At 60.7% G+C, this 19230-nt stretch overlaps 1 protein-coding gene across 7 annotated transcripts; it reads left to right on the top strand.

Moving 5' to 3' along the window:
* The first annotated feature begins 1893 nt into the window (after positions 1-1893).
* On the top strand, positions 1894-18718 carry ZMIZ2 (zinc finger MIZ-type containing 2). 7 transcript variants are annotated; one of them, XM_079931491.1, is made up of 19 exons: positions 1895-2156; positions 8241-8375; positions 8536-8650; positions 8970-9172; positions 9416-9608; positions 9875-10138; positions 10294-10470; positions 11383-11460; positions 11629-11797; positions 12417-12561; positions 12638-12848; positions 13491-13596; positions 13790-13947; positions 14604-14671; positions 14920-14988; positions 15260-15504; positions 15998-16167; positions 16252-16491; positions 17183-18718. In XM_079931491.1, the coding sequence occupies exons 2-19, from the start codon at positions 8326-8328 to the stop codon at positions 17288-17290; spliced, it is 2769 nt and encodes a 922-aa protein (XP_079787617.1). In that variant the 5' UTR covers positions 1895-2156; positions 8241-8325; the 3' UTR covers positions 17291-18718. The 7 variants fall into 7 exon arrangements, with proteins under 7 accessions (XP_079787613.1, XP_079787611.1, XP_079787612.1 ...); XM_079931487.1 differs by lacking the exon at positions 11383-11460 and having other exon boundaries at positions 1894-2156; positions 9416-9641; XM_079931489.1 differs by lacking the exon at positions 11383-11460 and having other exon boundaries at positions 1896-2156.
* The last annotated feature ends 512 nt before the right edge of the window (positions 18719-19230 follow it).

Raw genomic sequence — 19230 nt, 5'->3', positions numbered from 1 at the left:
GCAGAGTCTTAACCACTGGACCTCCAGCGAAGTCCCCTAAGGGAGACTCTTCTAACAATCCACATAATCAAAGATGGGAGTGAGCACCAAACAGCATCTCCCAGTGGCATTGGGAGGAGGTAACAGAGCTGCCTGCAGAGTTCAAAGGCAGCACCCTGGTGTGGCCACTTCTGGCCTCTTCCAGGAACCTGCCTGCAACTCCCCCAAACTCACAGCCTCTTGGAGGCAGAAGACGTTCAGGTTCCATGGGGTCTGCCTCCCCCTTCACGCTCTCTCTTCTCGGGGCCAGCTCTCTAGAGAATTCCCCCCTCCCATTTCCCAGCATTCCCATCCTCCGGTCTTGCTTTATTTTTCTTCCTAACCCTTGCCCTGATGGAAACATTGTTACCTGGTGAGTCATTTCCTTCTCTTTGTCCCTTCTAGTGGGGCCAGAGAGGACTTTCAAACGTGGTCACTGGGGCGTTTAGAGCACAGACCAGTGACTGGCACACAGCAGGCCGGCCATATTTGTTCAATGAAGTAATGGTTCTCAAAGGATACAGAGCACAGGGTTCAGATAACCTTGAGGGAAGTAATTTCAGCAATATTAAAAGTTAATTGTGGGACAAGCCACAACTACGGAGCCTGCATACCACAACTACTGAAGCTTACGTGCCTAGAGCCCATGCTCCGCAACAAGAGAAGCCCCCACTGGCCGCAACTAGAGAAAGCCCCCGCTCAGCAACAAAGACCCAACGCAGCCAAATTAAATAAAAATAAATAAATAAATAAATAAATGAAGAATTGTTTAAAAAAAAAAGTTAATTGTGGGACTTCCCTGGTGGTTCAGTAACTAAGGTTCTGCACTCCCAATGCAGGAGGCCGGGTTGGATCCCTGGTCAGGGAACTAGATCCCACATGCCACAACTAAAGTTCCCGCACGGCACAACAAAGACCCCATATGCCACAACTAAGACGCGGCGCAGCCAAATAAATAAAAATTTAAAAAACAGTTAATTGTGAAACATCCATTGATAGAGGAATGGATAAACGAAATGTGGTATACACACACAATGAAATATTAGTCAGCCTTCAAAAGGAAGGAAATTATGCCAGCTGCAACAGGGATGAAACTTCAGGGCATATGCCAGTCACAAACAAATATTGTATGATTCCACTTCTAACGGGTCCCTAGAGTAGTCAAATTCAGAGACAGAAAGTAAAATTGTGGGTGGGAGGGGGATGAGGAATTATTGTTTGATGAGTACAGAGTGTCAGTTTTAGGAGATGAAAAAGCTATGGAGATGGATGGTGGTGATGGATACACAACAGTGGGAAATGTGCTTAATGCCACTGTACACTTAAAACTGGTTAAGATGGTAAACTTTGATATTGTATTTTACCACAATAAAAAAATTGTGGGTAATCGGGAGAACGTGGTCTTCCTAAAGGAAGGGTAGAAAATAGTTGCAAATAAAGGCTGCTAATAGCATATGAAGATGCCAACTGATCAGAGGTTGCTTCATCTGGCTAGAACTCGAATGACTTTAAGAATGCTTCAACAGGGCCGCCCTCTGGGAAGAGGGAAGAACAGCGAGGAAAGCGACTTGTTTGGTTCCGCGTGGTTTTCCTTACAAGACCCCTCCCAGAAGTGGCCGGTTGACACCGGGTCACCTCCGTAGGCCCCGCCCTCTTCTAGGCCCCGCCCCGTCCCACCCCTCCTCCTGGGCCCGCCCTCTTTCTGGACCCGCCTCCTCCGCCCCGCCCCGGCGGAGAGCGAAGAGGAAACGCGGGTGACTCTGCAGACGCCGCGTTTGGAAAGGTGTGAAGGGGGCGGGGAGCTCAGGTCGCCCCCAACCCGCCCTCCCTCCCAGCCCCGCCCCCGCCCGACCCGCCGCCCGGCCCGCCGCCCTGGCCTGCGCAGGCCCGCGGCCACTCGCTCCTGAGCGCCGGCTCGGGGCTCCACTGCTCTGGCCTGGGGGCGGAGCCGGCGCGCGGCGTCATGCATATGCATGAGCAGCGCGGCGGCTCCATTGTGCCCTCGGAGCGGGCGGCGGCGAGATGGCGCGGACCGCGGCGGCCCCGGGGCGGCGGGCGGCGCTGAGGGCGGGCTGAGCGCATGGAGCGGCGCGGACCGTGGGCCGCGGCGGCGAGGGGCCTGGCCGGGCCGCTTGGAGGTGAGCGGACCGGGCGGGCAGGTGCGGGCGGCGGGGGCGGCAGGTGCGGCAGGTGCGGGCGGCGGCAGGTGCGGCGTCCCCGGGCCCGGCTCTGCAGCGCCTCGGCGGGGCCCCGGCGGGGCTGGAGCCGGCCCTGCCGCCCACCTGCCGCACCTGCCGCGCGTGCGTCGTGGTCCTGGGCCGACTGGCCCCGTGCGCGCCGAGGCGACCCTTCACCTGAGCCTTTGTTGGGGCTGGCCGGAATCCGGCCGAGCACCCGAGGAGTCTGGGGCAAGAGACTGACCCGGGCCCTCGCCCAAGCTGGTCCCGCTGCCTCTTCTCCGCGGTGTGGCCTGAAAGCTCACCTTTCGGGCCCCTCCGGGCCGTGCGCGCCGCCGGCACGCGGATGTAAGGTCCGCGGAGATAGGCTCTGGGGCTGGCGACCCTGACCTTCCAGCCCCCAGCCGTGCTTTTGGTGGAGATACCCTGTTCCCAACAGGACATATTGAAGTCAGGCGGGAGGGTGTCCTGCCCCCCGGCGTGTCTTGCCTTAGCCTCCCGCATCTGTTCCCCGCTGCCCTGTACCCCCCACCGCGCTACCCTGCTACCCCTGCCCTGCTCTTCCGGACCTTCCCCACCTTCCCCCCTGACCTGCTCTCCTACAGCCTGCTCCCCATACGCTCTTCCCGGTAGTTGCAGAATATCCATGGTGATGTCTTTAAGTCCTTCGTATAATATTATCTCAGAAGATTTCACAGGGAAATACACAGAACATGTGACTCGATCTGTAAGACAGTTGATAGGGCGAACACAGACTCACCCACCAAATCCTGTCATACTAGAACCAGAGAGCTTCCGTTGAAGAAGCTTGAGAGAGGTAACAGGATAAGTGAAGGAATCTCAGCCTCACCCCGTGAGTACTGGCCTTGGGGACTTGTCACACCCAGAGGGTGGCTCTTGGCTGGGAAGAGAAAGGTGAGATGATGAATGACAGATTCAGAGCCACTCGTGAAAGACTGGTAGGGTGTGCGCCGGGGAGGATTCCTGATCATTGGATTGATCGCCAAGGGCAGCCAGGCCTCCCCATGGAGTGTCCACTAGCGCTTGGGTCCAGGATGGGATCGGGGGCTGATGACTTAAAGGTGGTCACGTGTTCTCCCTTTTCCTAGTCCTAGAGTGGCCACCACGTACCTATTTTACACATTGTAAACTGAGGCCCAGAAGAGTGCAACCCTTCAACTGTTCTCTGAAATGACCCACACCTGGGCCATTCAGAAATGCTCATTCCTGGGCATTTTGGATGAACTCTTTTTTTTAAATTTATTTATTTTATTTATTTTGGCTGTGTTAGGTCTTCGTTGCTGAGTGCGGGCTTTCTCTAGTTGCTGCAAGTGGGGGCTACTCTTTATTGCAGTATGCGGGCTTCTCATTGCGGTGGCTTCTCTCGCTGTGCAGCACTGGCTCTAGGCGCGCCAGCTTCAGTAGTTGCAGCACGCGGGCTCAGTAGTTGTGGCACACGGGCTTCGTTGCTTTGCGGCATGTGGGATCTTCCCGGACCAGGGCTCAACCCGTGTCCCTTGCATTGGCAGGAGGATTCGCAACCACTGTACCACCAGGGAAGCCCCTGGATGAACTCTTAACACTTATGCTAGTCAGTGTGTGGTCTCCCAAGTAGAGGGGCAGGACTTTGAGCCACTGGAGCATGTGAGCCCCCCCCATGGTGTCCTGCGATGCTCGAGCTATCATTCTCCGTTCTCTGAGCGTGTCTGGTGTTCCTCTGGCTGGGGCCCGTCACTGGAACCTTGGGAACTGTGGGCCCCCTGCTGCGGGGGGAGGCAGCGAGTCCCTGCCCTCCTGGGGTCGGGTGGTGTGTCGCGGGGCCTGCTGCTCCTGGGTGACTAGGCCGGGGTAACGGAGCGGAGATAGAAGAGGGCGGGCCCATGTTAATTAATGTCTGCCTTTGGAGACTGTGGTGCAGGCGCTGTGAGGTCCTGGGGAAGAAGGGTCTGGGTAGTGAGCTGTCTGTAGCTCTTTTTCGGGAGGAAGATGTAATCTGACCCCCAGAAAACCCTGTGGCCTTCTAGACTGACCTCAAGCCAGGACGTTCTGCCGAGGTCCTGGCTTCCAGCGAGTGTCCGTGTACAGGGAGAGCCCCCAGCCGGCAGGAAGCACACACACCCAAGCTCTTTCTTACCTCTGCCTCTGAGGCCAGGAGGTGGGAGGAGGGTCTGTGCTCATAGCACGCCTCTCCCTTTGTCAGGAGCAGAGGGTCACGGGGTCCCTGACCTGGAGAGTTTGGGGCTTCTCAGGGAGGAGACCAGACTTGGTTCAGGAGCTTGGCAGGAAGTCAGGAAGTCACTGCCCCCGCACAGAAAGCTCAGGGGGAACTGGAAATGTCTGTGGTCTCGTCCACAGCCGTGGGGCTGGAATTCCCCAGAGTCACGTGATGTAGGAAGCTGCCCTGGGCCCCAGGCCAGCACCCTCCACGGGGGGCCCCCCCGCCCTGCACCTGCCCTGTCCCCCTCCTCCCCAGCTCCCCCGGGCTCTCAGATTGTGGTCCGAGTACCAGCAGCGGCAGCACCTGCAGACTTGTTAGAAATGCATGTCTTAGGCCCCACCCCACCCTGCGAACTCAGAGTGGGGCTGAGCAGTCCTAGATTCCGGCGTGCTCCACCTGCCCTGAGGCTCTGACCCAGGCCGGGGCGGGGGGGGGGGGGGGGGGGGGGGGGGGGGCTGTCTTCCCGTCTTCCTCCTGCTTTTCCCTGTCCTTTGCTTCTGGGACAGCAGAGTGGGCCTGGCCAATCCAACGAGCTTTGGGAAAGGATTGCCCTGGGCACCTCTGTGGGGAGAGAGAGCTAGTCGCGGTTGTACATTAAGTAAATTTTTATTTTGAGAGAATTATAGATTTATAAGCAGTTATAAGAAATAACACAAAGAGCTCTGTATCCTTTACTGGCTTTCCCTAGTGGTAACATCTTGCAAAACTGTAGCACAGTATCACAGGAGGGTACTAACTCCATCAATACAGTTGAGATACATGTATTTCCATCCCCACCTTCTTATATTCCCACTCGCTTCCCTTCTCCCCACGTTTAACCCCTGGCAACCACCACTGTGCTCTCCATTTCTATAATTTCGTCATTTCGAGGATGTTATATAAAGGGAATCATACAGTGTGTAACCTTTGGGGACTGGCTTTTTCCACACATCATGATTCTCTGGAGATTCCTGCAGGTTGGTGCCTGTATCAGTAGCTCTTCCTTTTTATGCCTCCAGGCTCACAGTTGGTAAACTCTTCACTGCTAAGGGACATCTGGGTTTCCATTCTTTGCCTATTAGGAATAAAACTGCTGTAAACATTCACGTACAGATTTTTATGTGAACGTAAGTTTACACTTCTCTGAGATACATGTTCAGGAGTGCAGTTGCTGGGTTGTATAGTGGCTGCATGCTTAGTTTTATAAGAAACTACCGAATCGTTTTTCAGAGTGGTTGTACCATTTTATATTCCCACCAGCCATGCACGAGAGATCCAGTTTCTCCTAGCCAGCATTTGGTGGTATCACTATTTCTTATTTTAGCCATGGTGATAGGTGTGTAGTGATACCTCGATGTGGTTTTAATTTGCATTTCTCTGATGGCCAGTGATGTTGAACATCTTTTCATGTGCTTATTTGCCGTCTGTATTTCTTCTTTGGTGAAATGTCTTTTCGTGTCTTTTGCCTGTTTTCTAATTTTTTTTAGCTTTCGCATTTTGAGAATTCTTTATGTACTCTAGATACTAGTCTTTTGTCAGATACGTGGCTTGCAGATACTTCTTCCAGTCTATAGCTTGCGTTTGCATCCTCTTAGCAGGATCTTTCACAGAACAAAAGTTTCCAGTTTTTCCTTTTATGGATCATGCTTTTGGTGTCAAATCTAAGAAAGTTCTTACGGTTTTGTGCCGTACATTTAAATCTGTGACCCACTTCGAGTTAGTTTCTGTATAAGATGTGAAGTTTAGGGGTTTTTTGTTTTGTTTTGTTTTTGTCTTTTGCTTGTGAACGTCCAATAGCTCCAGCACATTTGTTGAAAATGCTGTCCTTCCCCCAGTGCATACTTTTTGCACCTTTGTCAGAAACTCTGTCTGGGTCTGTCTTGGGCTCTCTAGTTTGTCCCATTGACCTGTGTGTCTGTCCCTCTGCCAATACCACAGTCTAGAGCAGCCCGCCTATATTCTAAGTCCTAAAAGCGCTGCATGTTGCTCCAGGCCCCGCTCAGCAGGTTTAGGGGGCGTTTCTGGCTGTCGGCAGCGCTCCCCACCCCCAGCCTCCCACTGCAGTGTCACCAACCTGGGGGTTGTCCTCGCTGGGGACAGCCAGCCTTCCCTTGCCTGGCTCAGTGATTCTGGCTCCGAGGGCTGAGTCCAGGGGCCCCTGAGCCCTCTGGAGCCACCGGCCTCCTGCTTTCTTGGCCTTTGCTTCCTGGTTGGCATGTGGTCTGGGGCCCGACTCCTCTGGGAGGGGCGTCAGGAAGGAGAGCAGGGCCAGGCGTGAGGTGGGCAGGCACGCCAGCTGCCTCACTCCTCTTGTCTGACCGGTCCATCACCTTCCTCCCAGCCCTGGCTCTGCTGCGATTCTGGGAACCACTCACCCCAGTGCTCTGTGGGAGGCCTTGGGCCCAAGTCACAGCCCCCACTGTATCCCCCACCTGCGCTGGGGCCCTGGTCAGGGACTCGGCCCCCGCGTGCCACCTTCAGGACTGTATTTGCAGAGGACATGATGATATAATCCTGCCTCGCTTGGGCTGCCCTGACGGTGAGGTCCTGGTCAGCGCTCAGGAATGCGAGCCTTGGGGTTGGGTGGGTGGCACTGTGAGTGCTGAGGCGGTGGGATTGAGCCACCAGAAGTTAGCTTGCCCAGGTGGTGTGTGCGTGCGCGTGAGGCCTTGCAGCCCCTAGAAGGCAGTGGTGCTCTAGGTTGGAACCTCGACCCAGAGAAGGCAGACAGGGGCGTCCCCGGAGACCCCCAGACAGCCACAGCCAGCATGCCTCTGTGGTTAGGCTGGGTGGAGGTGCGCGTGAGAGGTGGCCCTGGCGGTGCCAGCAAGGGCCCTCGGCCTGGTTGGCGGAGGGTTTGCTTGTGGAGGTGTCGGAGGCGTTGGCAGCCAGGAGGGGCAGCCGGCTGCTGCATTGCTCGTTTTCTGAGGTGCTAAGGAGAAGAGAGCCAGCCCCACAGAGTGGGAGGAAGCGGTGCCCCATCCCAGCACGGGCTCACAGGTTCCATGCGTGTCCCCCGGCCATGGCTGCTGTGTCCCCACTGGCCCCTTGCCATGTCTGTTGGGTGCCCACCAACCCTCCGCCCTTTGCGCTGTGTGTGCGTCCCCGCCTTGTTGGGAGCTCACCGTGCGGGTCACCGCGATCTGTGGGGGTCAGTCTTCCCGCCTTGCCCCTGTGCGCACGCCGCCCTTCTGCTGCTCTGGGGAGAAGCCCTGGGGCTGGGGGGCTGCCAGCCAGGGATGGGCTGCTGGCTCCACACCTAGTTCCGGCCCCTGCCTGGCCCCAGGCTGCAGGTTAGCTGACCTGGTGCCGCACCCCCACCCCCACCCCCACCTCCGGCATGCAGAGGCCCCTCCCCATAGTGGGCAGGCCCCAGACCCTGAGCAGGTGACGCCTGCTGTCTGGCACTCCTAGGCCTCTGGCCTTGTCCTCCCCGCCCCCCCCTCGGGGGGGGGGTGGAGGCAGGGGATTCTGGCAGCTGGGTTCTGGATGTCCCCTGGCTTTTATGCGTATCCAGGCTTTCGTGTGGGGGAGGGAGAACGTGGAAAGTTTGGGGGATCAGAAAGTCTGCTTCCAGAACCATTCCGGGGGCTCCAGGTGGCAGGGCCCGGTCAGAAAGGGTCAGTGCTGGCTTCCGGGCTGGGGCTGGGGAGGGCAGAGATCTGCCAGGGTGGGCAGTGCGGGTAGGGCCAATGCCGGGCTTCCCTGAGCCCCCTGAGCGGGCCCCCGGGTCCCCGTCTCACCTGCCCTACCCTTCATCGGTTGGAGCAGAGGAAGGACGGGGCTTGGTGCTGATAGGGGTCTCCTGGCAGCATCTCCACTGACTTCCTTCCCTCCTGTCCCAGCAGCCAGAGCATCTGAGTCCCACGTAAGCACCAGTGAGGGCTGCTTCCTGCCACCCACAGACCTGGCCTTAAGGCTGCTCCCAAGCCAATGAACCCCATGAACCCCATGAAACCCGCCCTGCCCCCCGCGCCACACGGGTGAGTGGGGTCTCCTGCTGCCCTCCCCGCTCGGGCCCCAGGACACGGGTGGGTGGTAGAGCGGGACCCCTCTGCTCCCAACCTTCGCTTCTTCCCAGGCGGGGTTCTAGGCACCTGCGGCCTCCTGACCGAGTCTCCCCGCCTGCCCCTCTCCTTGTAGTGATGGTCCATTCGCTTATGAGGCGGTGCCTTGGCAACAGAGTGCCACTCAGCCAGCAGGATCGCTGTCCGTGGTCACAACCGTGTGGGGAGTCGGCAACGCGGCGCAGAGCCAGGTGAGCCCACACCTGGGCCCCGCCCCGAGGGGCGCCAGAGCCCCCCTCAGATCTCGGAGAAGTGGAGCCAGGGTTTCCTGAGTCTCCCACGTCCTCAGAGCCCAGTTCTTCCACACGTGGCGTGGGATCTCCTCCTCCTGTCTTCACCTGGCCTCCACACCCCACCTGTGAGCAGGTGCCCCCCCCACTGGACCACCCTCCCCTCTGCCCCCACCTCCACCTCCTCACCTGCCCAGCCTCTCCTTTCCAGCAATTTAGAACCACGGCATGAAGCAAGTTGTTTGGATGGTGTCCTTTGGTGATTCTTGCTTCCTTGTAGGTTTTGGGGAACCCTATGGGCCCCGCAGGGAGCCCCCCCGGCAGCTCCATGATGCCCGGCATGGCAGGCGGCAGCTCTGCCCTGAACTCCCCGCAGTGCCTGGGACAGCAGGCGTTCGGTGAGGGCGGTGCCAACAAGGGCTACGTGCAGCAAGGGGTGTATGGCCGCGGTGGCTACCCCGGGGGCCCCGGCTTCACCGCTGGGTAAGCAGGACCGCTCCCCTGGCAGGCGTGCTAGGAGCCCTCTGGGGGCGACACTGCTAACTTGCTGGGCGCCTGGGAGCTGTGTGACACTGATGTGTTGAACGTTGCATCTCTGCGGCTCCTGCCGGCTCCCAAGCTAACAAGGGGGGTGTGTGGGAAAGAATGGGGCTCCCCTCGGGTGCCGTGTACCCCCCGGAAGATGGCAGGGGAGCGCCTCTGAGCTGAGCTGTCTGTCTATTACAGGTATGCGGGCGGCCCGGGGGGGCCGGGGGGCCTGGGCCTTCCCTCACACGCCGCACGGCCCTCCACCGACTTCACTCAAGCAGCGGCGGCTGCTGCCGTGGCTGCTGCTGCCGCCACGGCCACAGCCACGGCCACGGCCACCGTGGCCGCCCTCCAGGAGAAGCAGAGCCAGGAGCTGAGCCAGTACGGAGCGGTGAGGCCCCGCAGCTCCTCCTGTGCGGCCCGTGTGCGTTGGTGCAGAAGGCAGGGTCTTGTCAGGCAGCCAGGATTGAGGCCCTGGGGACACGCACGCTGTGTGCCGGGGCCGATGAAGATGAGGCGGGAAAGGAGTAGGGAGCTGAGGGGAGAGAACCCAGGCCGGGGAGGGGGCGAGGGGGAGCCCGCCTGCAGGGGATGGGCACAAGGCTGGCGCCCACAGCGGTGGGTAAGGCCTGGATGGTTCCTCTCCTCTTTTCCCAGATGGGGGCCGGACAGTCTTTTAACAGCCAGTTCCTGCAGCACGGCGGTCCCCGGGGGCCCAGTGTCCCCAGCAGCATGAACCCTGCCAGCGTGGGAGGGCTGATGGGCCCCTCCGGCATGAGCCCCATGGGCATGAACCCCACCCGGGCAGCGGGCCTAGCGCCCCTATATGCAGGGCAGCGCCTGCCCCAGCACGGGTACCCTGGGCCCCCCCAGGCCCAGCCCTTGCCCCGACAGGGCGTCAAGAGAGCCTACTCCAGTGAGGTGAGTGGTCAGGCCCCCCACCCCGAGTGCCCTCAGAGCCGTTGTGTGGAGGGAGAGTCGGCTGTGCCTGATAGGGTGGGTACCGCCCTCCCTCCCCGGGAACGGGCTTCCCCAGCACCTCTTCTCCTGGCCATTTTGCCTCTTTCCTCCTTCAGGTGTATCCTGGGCAACAGTACCTGCCAGGAGGCCAGTACACGCCCACCGCCACCCAGTACGCGCCTGGCCCCGGGCAGCCCCCCGCCCCGTCCTCCTACCCTGGGCACAGGCTGCCCCTGCAGCAGGGTGCGGGCCAGTCCCTGTCCACCCCCAGCCCCGCGGGACTGCACTACAAGGTAGGGCCGCTTCTCCCGGGCCTCTGCAGCCCCTGCTGGCCCACGCCAAGCCCTGTGGGACACAGGCGGACCTTGAGGCAGCCGGGGCTGGCGAGTGGGCTCGCGTGTGCTTGGGTGGCCAAGCAGCCAGGAGCTTCCTGGGGGCCCTGATCAGCGTAGGGCAGCTCCCAGGAGGGGAGTCCAGGTACGAAAGGCCCCTCTGTGAGATTCAGTGTATGGAGCAGTAGGCAGGCACCCACGCCACCTGCATGTCCTTCAGGGGCAGTGTCCCCATCCCCTCTGCTTGCTGCAGAGAAGCCCAGCAAGGGGACAGGCCAGAGGGGCCAGGAGCTCTTGAGGGGAGGGGCCCGAGCGATGAGAGTGCCGCTGGAGGGCGGACAGGAGGTGTGTGTACCTGTGTCCTTTCAGCCTCTCTGTGGCTTCCTCGTAAACCCCTCTGATGCGTGGGGTCAGCTCTTTTTCTGTAGTGGTCGTTCTTAAAATTAGGAAATCAGCACGTGCTCCCTGTAGATTATTTAGAAGACACAAAAAGTGTATAAAGAAGAAAGAGGGCTTCCCTGGTGGCACAGTGGTTGAGAGTCCGCCTGCCGATGCAGGGAACACGGGTTCGTGCCCCGGTCCGGGAAGGTCCCACATGCCGCGGAGCGGCTGGGCCCGTGAACCATGGCCGCTGAGCCTGCGCGTCCGGAGCCTGTGCTCCGCAACGGGAGAGGCCACGGCAGTGAGAGGCCCGCGTACCGAAAAATTTAAAAAAAAAATAAATAAATAAATAAACAAAGAAGAAAGAAGCCAACACCCGTGTGTGTGGTGGGCCCCCCTGTCCCCAGCCCTCTCCTAGGGTCAAGTCCAGGACCCTGTGAGCGCTCAGGGGCAGGCGGCAGTCCCAGGCACACGCGGTTTTCTCTCCTGCAGCCCGCAGAGCAGTTCAGCGGGCAGGGTGCCCGCTTCAACGGGGGGAGCGCCAGCTACAGCCAGCCCGGCCTGAGTGGGGTATGGGCGGTGGGAGGCCCATAGGGTGGGCGCCTGGAGAGAGGGCGCCCAGGCAGGAGGAGGCGTGGACTCCCTGCCCGTTCCTGGTCTGACCATTCCCATTGGGCGCTCCAAGAACAAACTCTACCCCTACACCACTCCACCTTGACTGTTTGCTCAACCCCACAGCCCGCCCGTTCCATCCCCGGCTACCCCAGCTCCCCACTGCCAGGGAGCCCCACGCCGCCCATGACCCCCGGCAGCAGCATCCCCTACATGTCCACCAGCCAGGAGGTCAAGTCGCCCTTCCTGCCCGACCTCAAGCCCGGCGTGAGCAGCTTGCACCCGTCACCACCCGGTGAGTGAGGTCTGCTCTCGGGACAGATGGGCAGGGCTCCAGACAGTCCTGCAGGGACCTTGGCGGGGGTGGGGGGCCTTCACCTTCATTTTCTATTAATGGACCTCTTTGCAAATCCATTTGAAGCATCCATCTCCTCTGTAGGAAAATAGCCATGTGCACAGTTTTGTGTATGGTTGCAGGCGCCCCCTGAAGCCCACTTCTGGTTAAGAACTCCTGCTTTCCGGGAGACCACTGCAGCAGCAGTTGGGGGTCCTAAAACCCTAGCTTGAGCACTAGGGTGACAGCAGGTGGCCTGTTCGCACCTCTTCTGCCTCCTACCCCCTCTGAAAGCACCAGAGACGCCATTTTTTTGGGTTGGTGGGGCATGTTCTCTGGTCATGATTCAGGGATCATTCTTGGGGCTCCTACTGGAGCAGGACAGAATGGCGGGACACCAAGATCTGTTCCCGTTGGAGGTGGAGGCCGAGCCCAGGGTCCCGGGAGAGATGCTGCCCAAACCCCAGCCCCATGGCAGGGGAGGAGGGGCCACAGCCCCCGCGATGGGGCGGGAGCAGGCCGCTTGGCCTGGTGGCCATCCTGTAGGTGGCCTGCTCACACCGGCATGGCCTGCTTCCAGGCAGTGGCCCCTGTGACGAGCTGCGGCTGACTTTCCCCGTGCGGGACGGGGTGGTCCTGGAGCCCTTCCGCCTGCAGCACAACCTGGCTGTGAGCAATCACGCTTTCCAGCTCCGTGACTCCGTCTACAAGACCCTGATGCTGAGGTGAGTGGGCGCCTGCCCCCAGCTTGCAGCCCCTCGCACCGCCCCCTCGCTCTCAGCATCCAACCTTCCCATGCAGGCCGGACCTGGAGCTGCAGTTCAAGTGCTACCACCACGAGGACCGGCAGATGAACACCAACTGGCCGGCCTCGGTGCAGGTCAGCGTCAACGCCACCCCGCTCACCATCGAGCGTGGCGACAACAAGACCTCCCACAAGCCCCTCTACCTGAAGCACGTGTGCCAGCCGGGCCGCAACACCATCCAGATCACCGTCACAGCCTGCTGCTGCGTGAGTGCCCTCCGCGGGGCTGGGTTGGGGGCGTCATGGCTAGAGAAAAAGGCACTGGCTCTCCTCCTTCCCATCCTGGGCCTTGTAAGTAAAGGATCTCAAATAAAAATGCCCTTGCTGCTTTCGGGTTAGGTTCAGTGACTAAATTTGATGCTCATGTTAATTATGTAAGGGAAACTAGCTGAGCCTGCCTCTTTCCTGGAGGAAGCTCACAGGGTCCTGAGTCTCAGCTGACCCTGAGTCTTTGTTAAGGAGTCATTCAGGTTCCAGCAGGCTCCGGATCCAGGACTAGAAGAGGCAGGATGCACTTAGCTGCACAGCACTGATCAGCCCGGGTGGGAGGGGGCAGAGGCGGGCAGCCCCGATGCAGTTCTGGGATGTTTTCACTTGGACCAGCGTGGATAAAGGTGGATGCTGTAGGCAGGGCACATTCAGGGGCCTCTCAGATAATTGTGTTCCGACAGAGAGGCCGTGGTTGGTGCAGACACACAGTGAGCTTTCCAGATAGGTGTGGGCCTGGTCCCCTGGGCTCCCCTGGGAGGAGCAGCAGGTGGCCTGCCTGTGCGTTAGCCACAAGAGGAGAACGGGCCTGCGCTGCGCCTCCCCGGGCCACGTCCCACTGACCGGGTCCTCCTGTTGCAGTCCCACCTCTTCGTGCTGCAGCTGGTGCACCGGCCGTCCGTCCGCTCGGTGCTGCAGGGTCTCCTCAAGAAGCGCCTCCTGCCCGCCGAGCACTGCATCACCAAGAGTGAGTGGCCCTTGTGTTCCTCGGCCCCAGGCAGCCGGCCCCATGACAGACAAGGCTGCCTTCTCTGGGGCGGGGGCTGTGTGCCGAGAGCAGCAGTCAGCCCTGGAACGCCCCTCGGAGGTGCTGAGCCAGCAGTGGTCGGGTCCCGCTTGGCGGCCCTCACCCACGTCCTCCTTTCCCCTGTCGATGTCAGTAAAGCGGAACTTCAGCAGCGGCACCATCCCTGGCACCCCTGGGCCCAACGGAGAGGACGGGGTGGAGCAGACGGCCATCAAGGTGTCTCTCAAGTGCCCCATCACCTTCCGCAGGATCCAGCTCCCTGCCCGAGGCCATGACTGTCGCCACATTCAGGTAGGTGGCCACTGCAGAGCTTTGCCAGAACTTCCGTTGCCCTTTAACTGTCTTCAGCGGGAGTGGCCTCTGAGCACCTCGGCTGGCAGGTGACAGGACAGGCCGGCCAGTGGGCAGGTGGCCTGGCTCCCCTGCCTTCTCCCCTCAGACTGGGCTTTTGTTTCTTCTAACATTATTCTAAGCGTAACAGCCGTTTCACTGCGTTCTTGGGGCTCCGATTTTAAACGGCATCCTGGATGCAGGGCGCTGTCCTCTCCCCGCCCTGCCCCCAGGAGCAGCGCCTTTGTTTGTCTCTGCAGAAACGCTCTGCGTGCAGACAAGTACGTGCACACACACCCTCCACCCCCCCGCCCACCTTTTGGTTACATAAGTGGTAAACATCGCTCTGCATCATGTTTTTCCTCCACACCACGTCCTGGAAGTCATTCCCTGACTGGGCAGAGCTGCCCAGTTCTTGATTTGGCCACATGTCATTCCCAGGGAGGGCTGCGTAGGCTGTCCCGTCTCCTACATCTGTTAGGATGATGCCGTGGTAAAAGCCTGGGAGCCGAGCCTCTCACACAGGCAGTAAATAAGCCCCAAGTTCCTGAAACCACAGAGCATGGCCGGGTTGCCCCGGCCCCAGTGTGAGGAACTGTCTCGCCCTTTCTCTGCAGTGCTTTGACCTGGAGTCCTATTTACAGCTCAACTGTGAGCGAGGGACCTGGAGGTGCCCCGTGTGCAAGTGAGTGTGTCAGAGACGGTCCCCACGGCTCTGGGGGCGGGTGGCACTTCCTCTGAGGCTGTTAATGGGCATTTCCTTCCACAAGCCAGGTGTGGGGCTCACAGCACAGGCTAGGAGGGATGGAGTGGCTCAGGGCAGTGACGTCACGCAGGGTTACCTCACACCGGGGGCTGAGACATGACAGGGCCTGTGCCCGGGAAGAGGTTGGGCCAGCCCTCTGAGCTGTGTGTCCCCTTGGTTTTCTACAGCAAGACGGCATTGCTGGAGGGCCTGGAGGTGGACCAGTACATGCTGGGCATCCTCATTTACATTCAGAAGTGAGTCTCCTTTCCTGCAACCCCAGCATCTTTGGTCAGCAGAGGGCAGCCCTGGGACAGGTGGGGAGATACCCCATGCTGATCCAGCGTGGAGCGGGCTCGACTCCAGGCCGTGGACGGAATCCACATCCGACCCAGGCCCGCAGCCCACAAGCACGTGGAATGTGCTGGGTGGCCACAAGCATTTGAGTGGGAGGTCTGCCTAAAAATGGCCCAGGGCCAGGAGAGGCAGCAGGATAGGTGGTGACCAGCCCTGCATGTCCCCGCCCAGCTCTGACTACGAGGAGATCACCATCGACCCCACGTGCAGCTGGAAGCCAGTGCCTGTGAAGCCTGACGTGCACGTCAAGGAGGAGCCGGACGGGCCGGCGTTGAAGCGCTGCCGCACCGTGAGCCCCGCCCACGTGCTCATGCCCAGCGTGATGGAGATGATCGCTGCCCTGGGCCCTGGGGCCGCGCCCTTCGCCCCCCTCCAGCCCCCCTCAGCCCCGGCTGCCGGCGATTACCCCAGCCAGGGTGAGTACAGGGGGCTTGCCCTAGAAACAGACGGCCCTGGGCAAATGATCCATCCTCTCCCACCAGTCTGCTGCCTGTGGACGTGTCACTCCGAGGGCCGCGAGCCTGGGGGCCTGGTTGGGGACTTGGTGGCATAGGCGCAGCCTCGGCCGAGCCGGCGGGGATGGGCAGCAGGGCCTCCGGCTGCAGCTGCACGTACCTCCCCAGTAGTCTGGAACAAAGGTCTGTGCTGGCACACTTCCATGGACCGGCCCCGTCCGACCACGCGTGCGCGAGTGTCCGGGTGCGGTGGGTCCCATTCCTGTCCCCTCGCAGCCTCCTGGCAGTGTCATCAGCCAGCTCCCCCAGCAGCAATGAGAAGAAATGCCCTTTGCCGAATAGCAAGTTCGTAAAGTCAGACGTTCTCTGGGTGAGCTCAGTGAGTCCTGCCCACGCTGTGGCTGGCCTGTTTCCGTGCTCTACCGGCATGAGCCCCCTGGCTCTCCTCTCTCAGCTTCCAGCTTCCTGGGACCCGGGACGTTCCCCGACTCCTTCCCGCCCACCACGCCCAGCACCCCGACCCTTGCTGAGTTCACCCCGGGGCCCCCCCCTGTCTCCTATCAATCCGACATTCCCAGCAGCCTCCTGACACCGGAGAGATCTGCCCCCTGCCTCCCAGGCCAGGTCAGTGCCAAGGCGGGGGGCTGACGAGCTGTCCACCCGGAGAGCCCCTGGGCCATTTTACTAGGTTCTTCTCTCCTCCTTCAGATGGCACCAGCGGGTCACCTGGACCCGGCCCATAACCCTGGGCCTCCGGGGCTGCACGCCCCCAACCTAGGAGGCCCCCCAGGGCCCCAGCTGCACCATCCAAACCCTCCCCCGGCATCCCGGCAGCCCCTGGGCCCGGTGAATTCGGGTCCCATCGGTGAGCTGGCCTTCAGTGCTGCCACAGGCATGATGGGGCCCCCCGTGTCTGGGGCAGGGGAGGCCCCGGAACCGGGCCTGGACGTGAGTACTGGGCCCCGTGCTGGGGAGCACTTGGAGCCGGGGCTGGGGTGTGGCTTATCTGTCATCCCAGGGTCCACATGCTTCATAGAAGGGAGGACAGTGATACCACCGTGACTTCCAGACGCAGGGAGAGCTGGTCGGGTGACGTCAGCGCTTTTGTTGACGAGTGTGAGGTATCCAGAGTAGCCGTGGGTGATTGTGTCCAGACATCTGGCCCTGGGGACCTGGGTGCCACCGTGGCATGGGCAGAGTCCCCGAGAAGACTTGGCTTGTAGCTGGTGACCCTGGCCTTAGGGTCTGATTTGACCTGTCTGACTCACAGGTGGTATGTGAGCCAGACTCAGTGCAAAAAAGACAGGTGACTGTCTCTTGACCATGGTAAATGAATACAAAGTTCAACGTGAAAAAATGTAGAAAGCACAGCTCACAGCAGAAAATCCCAGGGAGTGGGATCCCACCTTCTGCATTCGCCCTGTTCACGTCAGGGACCCCTCACGGTCCTGGGTGTCCCATGTTGTCCTTGAACAGCTTGTCACAGGTGATTCCTGGTCACAGAGCAGTCTTTCGCTGGAAGAGCCCCTGTGCAGAGCAGGCTGAGGGGCTCCAGTGCCAGCCTGTGTCGGGGTGAGGGGTGTGCCGCATCCCGGCTGGGGACCCAGGCCCAAAGCTGGCGGGTTTGCTTTGTCCTCAGCTGCTCCCAGAACTGACTAACCCTGACGAGCTGCTGTCCTACCTGGGCCCACCCGACCTCCCCACAAACAGCAATGACGACCTGCTCTCTCTCTTCGAGAACAACTGATCCTGTTGACCACCTGGCCGACGGGGACATGCCCGCAGATGTCACACACCCTCCTCTCCAGCCCGGCCCCCCCGACACCAGCGGCCCTCCCCACACGTACACCTGGAGCCAGGACGCGCCCCGACGCCTGGCCCTGGAGGCTGGAGGCGGCCCTGCACTGGCTGGGAGGGGACCCCTGGGCGGTGGTGCTCGCTGGCCCAGTTTGCAGCTGCAGAACTGTTTTTGATGAGATCCCCGGCCCCGCCCTTGTCCCTGCCCCGTCCGCACCCCACCCATGCTTGTCCAGCCCTGCCTGGTTCATGCACACCTGCTGCCCCTGGCCCCCCGACCCCTGCCTGCTCTCACCGGCCTGCATCTTGTCCACCGTTGACCTTTTTACTTCAATGACCCCTTGGCCCTGGGCCGGTGAGGAGCGGGGCTGCTCTGTCCCGGGGCCCCGTCTCGCCCAGCCTCCTGTGGCAGGGGCTGGGGGTGTCCCTCCTCCCACCAGAGGCTTCAGGCTGACGCTGGGGGTGGGGCCTCTACAGCACAACAGTGTACCTAGCGTAGAAACGCTGACAGATGTAGGGTGGCTGGGCCTCTGTGCAGCCGGGGCTCCTGCCCTGGCCGTGTGCAGACAGCGGTGGGGGGGGGGCGGCAAGCTCCCTCCTGCTGGAGGCGGGGCTCGGACTCGGCTCCCCCAAGCTCCCCTTCTCTGTGAAAGTGAAGAATTGGTCTCGCTGTGTTTTTTAAAACCACACCTCTCCCGTGTCCACCCTGGGGCCACGCCAGGTGGGGGAGGAGCCGCCGCACTGCAGGTGCAGGGCCGAGCTGTGTCCCCTGTCCGCCCGTCTCTATTAAAGGACTCCCTCGTGGTGGACCTGGCGAGTCCCTCCTTCCTGCTCCACCTGCGTCCTGTGCCTGGGCGGGGCTCCCTGCTCCAAGCCAAGGCCCAGCTGTTCGCAACCCCGGGTAAATTTCCTTGTCCCTGGAATTTCCCAAGTTGGCTTTGGCAGGAGAGCTGTTTGGTGAAGTGTCACCAGGGCTGGGAGACGCATCTGCCACCACGTCACTGTGTGGGCTTGCCTCAGGCAGGGAGCCAGCTATGGGGCCAGAGGCCTCAGGAGGGGCCGGACCGAGTGCCTTCGTCTGTGTGCTAGCTGCCTGAGCCTCCCCGAGGGCCTTCCTGTCCAGCAGAAAAGGCTTATGTGTCCCTTGGGGGAGGAGGGAGGGCGCCCCCGGACACCTGCCGCGGGGGGAGCGTCCGGTGTGGGCGGGCTCCACGTTGCCCGCTGACATCTTGGAACCCCAGGTGTGGGCCTTCTGTCCCTCTGCAGCCTTGCTTCTGGCTTTTCTGGCTGAGGGAACGGAAGTGGAGAGAGGCTGAGGGAGGAACGGCGCCCCCAGTGCTGCAGGGAGTAAAGAGGCAGGTCCCGGGGTTTGCCCAGAAGCCCAGACCCAGCAGAGCCCACCCCCAGGGGGTGGGGGGCTCCTTTCTGGTGGATGTTAGGCACAGCTGGGAGCGCTGTCCCACTGTATGGGGCAGCTGTGCACCCTTGGCCTGTGATGTGCTGGGTAGAGTGGAGAGATCGGGAGATGGGCTGCTCGGGCTATACCCACAGAGAGGTCGGGAAAGGTCTGAGGGGCGCCTCAGCCCCGACGTCACCGTGGCCACCTCAAACAGTGAGGGATGAAAGCAAGGTGTGGGAGTTCACGCGGTGTGATGCCCTTTTTATAAAGCGCAACACCAGGTCTGCATTTCATGGGATCCGCACATGTGCAACAGGAAGGAAAGCAAGGCGGTCAACACAGTGCTCCCTGTGGGGACAGCACAGGGGTGCGTCTGGGGAGAGTGACAGTGGCAGTGGTGTTCTGACCCTCAAGGGGAGCGGTGGTTTCACGGGTTTTCACCTTATGCTTTGTGTTATATATCCTTACGAACGTACCAAATATGCAACTTA

Source organism: Stenella coeruleoalba, assembly GCF_951394435.1.
Source record: "Stenella coeruleoalba genome assembly, chromosome: 9".
NCBI classification, from domain to species: Eukaryota; Metazoa; Chordata; class Mammalia; order Artiodactyla; family Delphinidae; genus Stenella; species Stenella coeruleoalba.
The sequence above is the reverse complement of the archived record's forward strand: the minus strand, read 5'-3'. Positions and strand labels throughout refer to the sequence as shown.